The 9,559-nt window shown below is 31.5% G+C and overlaps 1 protein-coding gene across 1 annotated transcript; it reads left to right on the forward strand.

Moving 5' to 3' along the window:
• Nucleotides 1-3,381: 3,381 nt before the first annotated feature.
• On the forward strand, nt 3,382-8,549 carry LOC130667471 (uncharacterized). The gene is made up of 3 exons (XM_057469073.1): nt 3,382-4,466; nt 4,594-5,058; nt 5,175-8,549. Exons 1-3 carry the CDS (start codon nt 4,233-4,235, stop codon nt 5,292-5,294), a joined length of 819 nt encoding a protein of 272 aa, XP_057325056.1. The 5' UTR covers nt 3,382-4,232; the 3' UTR covers nt 5,295-8,549.
• Nucleotides 8,550-9,559: the final 1,010 nt, after the last annotated feature.

Consider the following 9,559-nt stretch of genomic DNA (forward strand, 5'->3'; position numbering starts at 1 on the left):
TAATACATATATACAGATATGTATATATACATATGTATAATATATATACACATTGTCACTTGGTTGGTAAATTTGCAGTATCAACGCTTGACAGTGGGATAATGACCCAATTATATGTCATTTACACGTGACTCATATTGTCAATTTGTTCATGTCCGGTACACGACATTCTAATAATCGTACATACGTCTTGCGCAAATATACACGGTTATAAGGTATTTCGTTAGTTAATGAAAGGGCGCCGGGAATTGAATGCATGACAATATTAAATATCACTTGTATATATGTGATACTGTCACTTTGCTGCATTTTTATTCCATGCGGTTGGATTTTTTTTTCATATCATATAATTATGAAAAATTCTTTTAATATATGGATGGTTTGAATTTCAAAAGGTCACAATTAATTTTTAATGATATTTAAAATTACAAAAACAAATTGGTTTAATATTTTTTGTTATTTTGAACACCTCGAACGCGAAGCTCTACTGTCACCAATTTTTATATTTACTGCGTGTGAGACATAACTTAAAACGAAATGAAAACATTTCTATAACTTTTGGAAAATCACAAAATCTTATCGTCAATAAACCAGCAATAAAAGTGAACGTTTAAGTTATTGAATTACAATATATCGAGTTAAGTTATTTTTCGATACAAATCGGGTAAATGACAGACTTGAACGGAATAAATTTCCTTGACCGGTTTCGATTTGTATTTTAATTTTTGAACAGGTTTTGATCATAAACAATTATAAAAAAACTGGTTGGTTTTGAAATTAATTGTTTTAATTCACATGAAATTAAATATTCAACTACACTTCTTGTTATTAGGATTAAAAAACTTTTTTGACAGCTGTGAAAATTAAAAACATTCGAAAAACGACAAGTTATCGATAAAAAGAAAAATCTATGGAGTGATTGAATTTTCCACTTTTCATTACATTTTAAATGTCATATCAAAAGATTTCGATCCGTGAGCATGAAGAAAAAACGTTGGAAAATAATACAATCTAATCTATACGATGGCGCCAGTCATGCGGTTTCTACATTAGCATAGCTATTAATAAATAATAGCTATGCTAATATATTTTCTAAATAATATAATCTAAAAATAAATTATTCAAATAATTAGTCTAGACATGATAAATAAATATAATGGAAAAAAAAATAATTAAATAAGTATTAAAAGTGAAATAAATTAATCTATAAATCTTCTTTTAAATTTTCTTAATATCAGTAATATACATCCGGTCGCGGCAACACTACGACTTTCCTTATACTTCATTCATCGAAGCACTCAGTGGCCTTTGAAGGTTGTTCAGTGAAAAACGAATGGCAAGACGCAAGACTTGAGAGCTGTACCCATGGCTACGTAATGTAACAACACCAGCTAAGACTCGAGACCGGAGACCAAGACATTTCAACCAACCTTATCTTGTAGTACATATATATATGTATGTATGTATGTATGTGGTATATTGTAATATGTATAAATGTACATGTAAGATTGGATTCCAGCCGTTGCAAATTCCTTTCTAAGAAATTTAACGCTCAATACCTCAACGCAATCTTCGCTGCAATTCCAACTTAGTACTTGAGTTTAAGTATATATCCTAATAGAGAATGTAATCGTTTTATATATGGAAGAAAAATGCTTTTTTTTTTTAAGTACAAGGTAAATGTTATATACGGAATTGATATTGCGTTTTTTTTTATTCAGAGATGAGAGATTAACTTTTTTTTTTCGTTATCTAACTTGCATATGGCAATAGTATATATATTTTGATTGTGCATTAAGTATTAAGAATATTGCATGAGGTATGTACGGATGTACAAGATGTATATGGGATATATTATCGGGGATAAAAGAGTATCAAGTAGAATGAGATGCTATCCTGAGAACTTGGATGTCAGTGACCGCTACGATCATTTATGTAGTGTAGTGTATTTCATACTATACGTATGTATGTATGTATGTATGTATGTATGTATGTACGTATACATGCATACATTGTACATCGGTATTCTGTGCGACTTTCACTTCGCACGTCCTACGTCTTCCCCGCGGAATCTCGAACTGTATGATTCATCCGAATGTGATTCACTGTATTGGAAATCCCCTGAAAAACTTTTTTCATCATTAGATAATGTTAACAAGTTTACAATTAAAAATGTATGTTTTGCCCTTATATATTTGCTTATACTTGATCTTTACAATGAGCTTCATCATTTTCATCATTAAACTAAATAATTGAGAATTGGTCAAACAATTAAAAATTTGCTGAACCAGTTCAGATTCAATTGGTTTAGTTCACATAAAAGTAATTTAAAGCGTATACTTTAATTAAATATTTATTACTTATCATGGGCCAGAAAATTATTACTAAATCAATCCAACCCATTTAAAAAAGTGCAGTTATGTGAATCAACAAATAAATTCATATAAACAATCGAATTATATAAAAATAAATTACAATAATAATTAATGTAATCCTTAATTAAATGAATTAATGATACAAAGAAATAATAAAAATAAAACCAGGAAATAGGTGAGTATACATATACAAGATTGCATAAATATCCCGGAGATAAATATACCATTTTCTACTTATAGCCCAAGAGTTTTTTAAACTTGTCTCGGTTGATTGTCGAGTATCCGGCTGTAGAACAATCATGAATGTACTACTCTACACGCAGCCCGTGCGGTGGTAGTGCCGGCGAGACTGGCCAGCCAAGAGAATGCATGAAAGTGCAGTGACGGGGTAAAGAGGCGAACAAATAACTCGGCTCCTTGAATGAAACTCTCCTCCAGGCTCCAGGCTACATGTAGATGTGACTTTTTGCTTTGCTTATTCCATCCATTTGTTAAAAAATTCATTTCATGTATACATACATACACATACAACATTTAAAACTAACAGTACAGGTTATTGTACGTACTACTTACAACATATACTACTACGTAGTCCAGTACACTCACAATCAAAGGAAACACCGTGTGAGGCGCCTCCAACCTCGTGATATCAAATAATAGTACAAAAGCACATGAAATCACTGTGTGTGGTATCAAGTACTCATACAAGTAGTGATATTTTATATATGTATGTATAGATACATACATATAACATTGAAAATTACCCTTTAGTATAACCTATACCTTTGAAGATCCATACGTACATACATACATATATTTAAATTGTCCTGTAGCGCAACGAATAACGCATTTGAATACATTCACACCCGTTTCATACATACATATATTTAAATTTTCCTGTGGCGCAACGAATAACACACATTTAAATACAAGCTTATATTTATTAAATTGTCCTGTAGCGCAATAGATAACGCATTTCTGTGTATATATATACATAAATATATAAGGAAATGTAAGTAAAGGTATAAACAGTATAAGTAAGAATACATTACCAGCAAGCCCGACATATATACACAGTTTAAGTAGAAGTAGGGATGAAACCTGAATGATCCATAGAACCTGATGTAGTTGTGTAGTCTACGTCAGTGCGGCAGAGGGAGTATGAGCCTACAGCAGCAGCAGCAGCGGTGGCGGCGGCATCAACAGCAGCAGCAATAGCAACAGTCAGAGCCAGCTTGTTGGTAAGAGAGACTTGTGAACGGTGGGAAACGGTGACTAGGTGGGGGTTACTGCTTCGGAAATGGCCGCGGGAAAGTAGAGAGCGGTGAGCGAAAAAAAAAATAGTTTTTTTAATTATTTTTTCCTCCACATTATTCACTGTGTGAGCATAATCTCCTCGTGAGCAGGCGGTTTTTCGCCGGGATGCTGCGGTACTGGCGGCTGCTCTGAGCTCTCAGGAAAGGAATACTGAAGAAGTGAACAAGTACTTGCAATATTTGTGTATGTGTATCTATATGTATATGTGTGTATACACTGGACACGAGAAAGAGAAGATAAGTCAGACGTAGAGCACAAGTTGCGATATCTGAAGCTCCAGGGTGAAGGGTTTTCTGTGTTGTGTGTGATCGTGTCGTATTAAATTTTCCCACAGTCAGCCAACGGTTTGACGGTTCGCTTACGACTTCCTGGACGTATCGTGGGCAACTTTTTATTTATTTATTTTTTTAATTACCTGACAAGATCTAGTTCTGGTTAGACGGCAGTTACGAAGGTGTCTACTTGTACTGTTCTGTTTAGTTTAGTTTTACAATTATTATTTAAATAATTACTGTATTTTGGAGTAAGTTGTATCAAGAGATGGCCGGTGACAGTACGACGAACAATGAAATTGGAGAGGGGGACGAGCAGGGTGCGTCAGCAAGGGGGGAACGGCATTCCAGAGTGGGCGGCATTCTGGAATGTGATCCCCCCGGTAACAGGAATTCTCTGAGTATGAGCGACCAAGCCAACGAGAACACCGACGACGACGGTGTTTGTCGCTATGGTGCTAGTCCAGCTAATTCAGAGATGTCTTTCATTGAAATTTGCCAGGTATTTGCACACTTAATTTCAAAAATTAAATTAAATTACGTATTATCTATACCTCGCTTTTTTAAACTCTGCAAGAAAGTTATCATCTTCAACCTAAATATTGATAAACTATTTTGTGTTCTTTTAGATCCGACTACAAAATTTCTTCCCACACTTCGCACCACCTTCATCACGATATGGAATTTGTGATGACTCCGTTGAACTGACGGCAGAAGTATTGGCAAATGACGTGATAAGATATTTACTTAAAGAAGACATGTACCTAATATCACAAGATTCAATATCACGCAGTATGCGTCATAATGTCTATCAAATGTTAAATAAACACAGTATCCTATTTACAAGTATGGTGAATCGGCTTAATGTCGTACCTGACACAGCATACGAGGCTTTCACGGGAGTTGCTGATGAACTATTTCTTCACGGCGAAATAACATGGGCTAAAATAGTCTGTTTGTATGCATTTATGGGAAGACTGGCGCTGTGGGCCAGAGATGGCAGGATGCATGCATTGAAACAAAAATTACCACTTTATGTGTCGAGGTATATCGGCGAAGCGATTGCACATTTCATAAAAGGCTATGGAGGATGGGTAAGTTTCTTTTTCTTTATTATTGCACTGCATTATTTTGGAGATGCTGCTGCTGCTGGTAGTGCGGCGGTGGTTCATGAGGTAGAATAGTTGATAAAAGGGTTTGTCTTGTTTAGGAACAATTGTGTATAGAGTATCCAGTTGCTGAAGAAGTTAGTGGCGCAGTGTGGAGAAGTCTTCTTATGACTGGAGCAACGCTTAGTCTGGTCGCTACTATTTTAACTGTCACAGCTTGAACAGTCCGATGATTGTAGATGTGAATTATGTTCTAGGGGTTTGTATAAAATTATATAAAATGCTCGGATTTTCTTTTTAGTTTTGTATAGTAATTTTAATACTTTGTTCTGCTAACGTCCAGTAATTAAAATATTAAAATCAGATCACGGGAATACTTCCTCAGGCAACTAAGAAAACAATTATGAAATTACAGGAAGGTAAAAGCCCCTCTACCCGCTCACTTTTCATTGGAGTGAGATTAAATCACTCAATATAAATTAATAAATAAAATGAAAAACCAAATTTTTTTTTATAGTTATTTTTTGAAGTTTCGAGTATTAGAATAAAATTTTAGTTTGAAGAATAATGTTGATAATTAATTATTATTAAGTTTTTAAATAAAATCCTTGAGTGCACCCATAGTCGCTCACTAAAAGTTGTGATGTACCATTACTCGACCAACACATGGCCCTATAGTCGCTCAAAGACAATATCAATTAAACTATGATAAGTTTATTGATTTGGACAAATAATTTATAAATTATACTACTTTATTCTTTCATAATATAAAATTTCATGAATTTTAAAAATGTATTTAATAAGATATAGTTTTAACAATTCTTAAAAAATTTGACGTAACCTAAATTTAATCTAACGAATGAACGTTAAAGTAAAAATGCCCGGCTGAGCGCGATTTTGAAAACAGTCATTTAATTTAAATTTATAATCTATTATAAAATAATTTGATACATCATATTTTAATATATTTAGATTCACAAATAATTATTTATCAATAATAATATTTTTAGTTGTAATTTTTTTTTATAAAAATTATAAAAAAACGCCTTAAACAGTTAAAGTGAGCGACTAATGCTACTGAGCGGGTACAGGCTTTTACCTTAGTTGAATTTAAAGAAAGAATTTGCTGATTTTAAAAAATAAAGACAAGAAGACTGAGGGTGACTTTAGTTTTTTTTAAAGCTTACTTTGTAGGAAATATTTCTTTAGCTGATTTCGGTAGCTTATTTATTGATAGATTGTCAGAAGAAACGAATGTTGTTTATGGACAAAAAAAAAGAAATGTGTGAAGCATAAAGAATTTTGAATAGAAGTTTTAAAAATTAAAATTACAGTGAGCAGCTTTTTATTTTTAAATGTCAATCTTCTGATGTCTTTACTGGATTTTCAAAATCAAATTTTATTTTTAAATTTTCTTATTTCACTTATTTTTGGTTGCTACGCAAATAATGACTTCTTAAAGGTGTCATTTTTAAGAAATCTTAATTAAGAGTTCTTGAAGACTCCATAAATAAGACGTCAGTTTTGTGACGACTAAATGTATTCTTTTTTAAACTTCTTTATGAAGTCAAAATTAGGAGCTCCTTAAAGACGTCATAGTAAATTCATCCTGCAGTCTTATTTGCGAAGTCAGAAAAAATAACTCTTTTTAAAAACGTCTTACTGAGTTCACTAGGCGGCTTATTCGACATCTTGAGAACTTTTTAAAGACTTCTTTAAGATGTTGATAAGACGTCCAAATCATAAATAGGAACTCATTCAGGACTCATCAAAACGTCATTTTGCTATCTGGGTATCAGAAGAAAAAAAAATAAATAAAATGAAAGCTTAAATTCGAGCGTAGATTTAAAAACTTACAAACCTCTGAATGTTGACAACAAAGTAATAATTTAAATTTATTTTTAAAAATAAAAATAATAAATTGTCAGATTCATAGATTATCATTATGTAATATAATCATTGGGCTTTACCGTTTTATAAAATTAACGTAAGATTAAAATAAAATAATCTATTTAATAATTAAATTAATCAAAAATAAAAAAAAAGATGACAAATTAATGGCGTACTTATATTCTGTGATGATATTTCTAAAAATACAAAACGAATACAGATAGCGTGAGAATAAACAGTTATATACGTAATTTTTTATACAAATGAAAAACTAAATAAATATAGAATATAATGAAAATCACATTTGTAACTTGAACTTTTGTCAAGACGACAAACGATAAATTTTAGTACATAATTTATGATAAAGAAAAAAAAATATTTAAAGTATTATCTTAACAATTGTGAACTCAGCAATGCAAATATATTTTTTTTTAATTTAAATATCTTATAGTATGAGAATATGAATTAATTATTCTCAGTTTTTTAACTAATTAATTTAATAAATTAATCAATTATTTTGGATTTGAAATGAAAATTATATTCAAAATTGTATTTAGACCTATAAAGTAGTATTGATAACTACTTTATTATTCGTAATGTAAGGGTGTGGTGCATCCCTACAGAGAATTTCTTTACATTATAAAATCTCACAAAGTTTTTCCCTACACGAATCAACTCTACAGATAAATTTTACATCGCAACAATTCTACAGAAGATTATTTTCTCATCGTTCCATCTCTGCATGAGAATATCTCTCATATTAAAAATCTTTACAGAGATAAACTCTACAGAGATCACCTCTAGAGCGATCATTTTTACATGGCGGTAAATTCAGACAATAGAACTTTTGTTTTGACATTTTATTAATAAAGTTGGTTTGTTATATAAAAGAAAGAATGAATGAAAGTGAAATTAAATTATTTAAATATTACAAAAGTGACGGCTCATCCCGACACAAATAAAATATATCAATAAAATGTAAAAATAAAAATTCTACTGTTCGAACTTAGCGCCATGTAAAAATTATCGCTGTAGAGTTGATCCTGAAGAGACTTTTAATATGAGAGATGTTCTCATGCAGAGATGAAACGATGAGAAAATAATCTTCTGTAGAGTTGTTGCGATGTAAAAATTTATCTGTAGAGTTAAATCGTGTAGGGAAAAACTTTGTGAGATTTTATAATGTAGAGAAATTATCTGTAGGGATGAACCAACCCCATTATATAATACTAGTATTTAGTATTAAAAATTAATGGTTTTTTAAAATGAATATATAAATATATGTTTGAAAGCCAAATAAGAATCTCAAAATTGTATTGAATTTAGGTAGATGCAAACTATTTGTATTTATTCAATAATTTATTTTAGGTAGAAAATATATAAAATAATAAATTTAATTTACAACAATCAAATTTATTTAAATAAAAATGTATCAAGATTATTATAATTAATCGTAATTGTAATCGTTAATTATCGATCTTTTTACATTTTTTTCATATTGATTTGGATAATATCAATAGTAACTTACACTTTAACACTTTTGTTATCGTGAATTATTATTTTAATTAAAAAATATTTGAAACAAAACTTTTGTACGAACTTGATAAATAAAATAAAAAATTTTTAATGAATGTTTAGTTTTTTTTTTCAAATCTTTTCCCACCTAAATTGAATTAGCAAAATTCAAATGCCGTAAGCACCGAATGTTTTCTATTCTTACAGTTTTTACAGTGCGATACAGTCGAACTCCATTAACAGGGATTCCATTATCTCGAAACTTCCCCTGAATCTCGACCCCCACTATGAGCTACGCTGTCTCCCACCCGATACTTTACATTTTTATGTGTGTATATTTATAGATGCATGATTCATGCGATGTAAGAGCGCATGCGTCAAAGTTTACTTTTTAAAGGAGAAGGGGCATCCGTTAACTCGAAAATTCAAAGAAATTTCCGCTCCTCCGTAGACTAAATGTCCGAGTTAAAAGAGTTCGATGCTGCGACGATACTTGGATCACCAAAATGACTATACAGAATATCGTAAAAAAAATTGACGATAGATAGTATAGCTGTAGTAACGAAATGTTCAGTTGTTTTGACGAGATTTTTCTCGCTCTAGCGGATCCGAATTACGGTAAATATAGTGATTTACCGTAATTTGCCGTAATTTACGGTGCCTAGCAGAATTACCGTAAATTACGGTAATCTACGCAAATTGCCGTAATTTACCGTAATTTTACGGCGCCTAGCAGAATTAACGTAAATTGCGGCAATTTACCGTAATTTACCGTAGATTAGCGTAATTTACGGTAATTCTGCTAGGCACCGTAAATTACGGTAAATCACTGCATTTACCGTAATTCGGATCCGCTAGGGCGCCGTGTACTTTACGGTAAAATACCGCAAGCCTATCACAATTTTGCGGTAAATTACCGCACTGTCACTGGAAATTCGCGGTAAAATTGCCGCAATTTTATAGTAAAATGCTGTACGTTTACTGTAAAATACTGTGATTCTTCCGAATACTGTAAATTACGGTAATTTTAGTAATTTACCGTAATTTGGATCCGCCAGGGTTGTATATTTAAAATATGAAA

Source organism: Microplitis mediator, chromosome 1 (assembly GCF_029852145.1).
Source record: "Microplitis mediator isolate UGA2020A chromosome 1, iyMicMedi2.1, whole genome shotgun sequence".
Lineage (NCBI taxonomy): Eukaryota > Metazoa > Arthropoda > Insecta > Hymenoptera > Braconidae > Microplitis > Microplitis mediator.

Excerpts from the sequence above, each read along its gene's own strand:
- LOC130667471 (XM_057469073.1), top strand. The coding sequence starts at position 4,233 with ATGGCCGGTGACAGTACGACGAACAATGAAATTGGAGAGGGGGACGAG. Across the intron at positions 4,467-4,593 it reads CTTTCATTGAAATTTGCCAG|ATCCGACTACAAAATTTCTT; the intron begins GTATTTGCACAC and ends GTGTTCTTTTAG. Across the intron at positions 5,059-5,174 it reads TAAAAGGCTATGGAGGATGG|GAACAATTGTGTATAGAGTA; the intron begins GTAAGTTTCTTT and ends TGTCTTGTTTAG.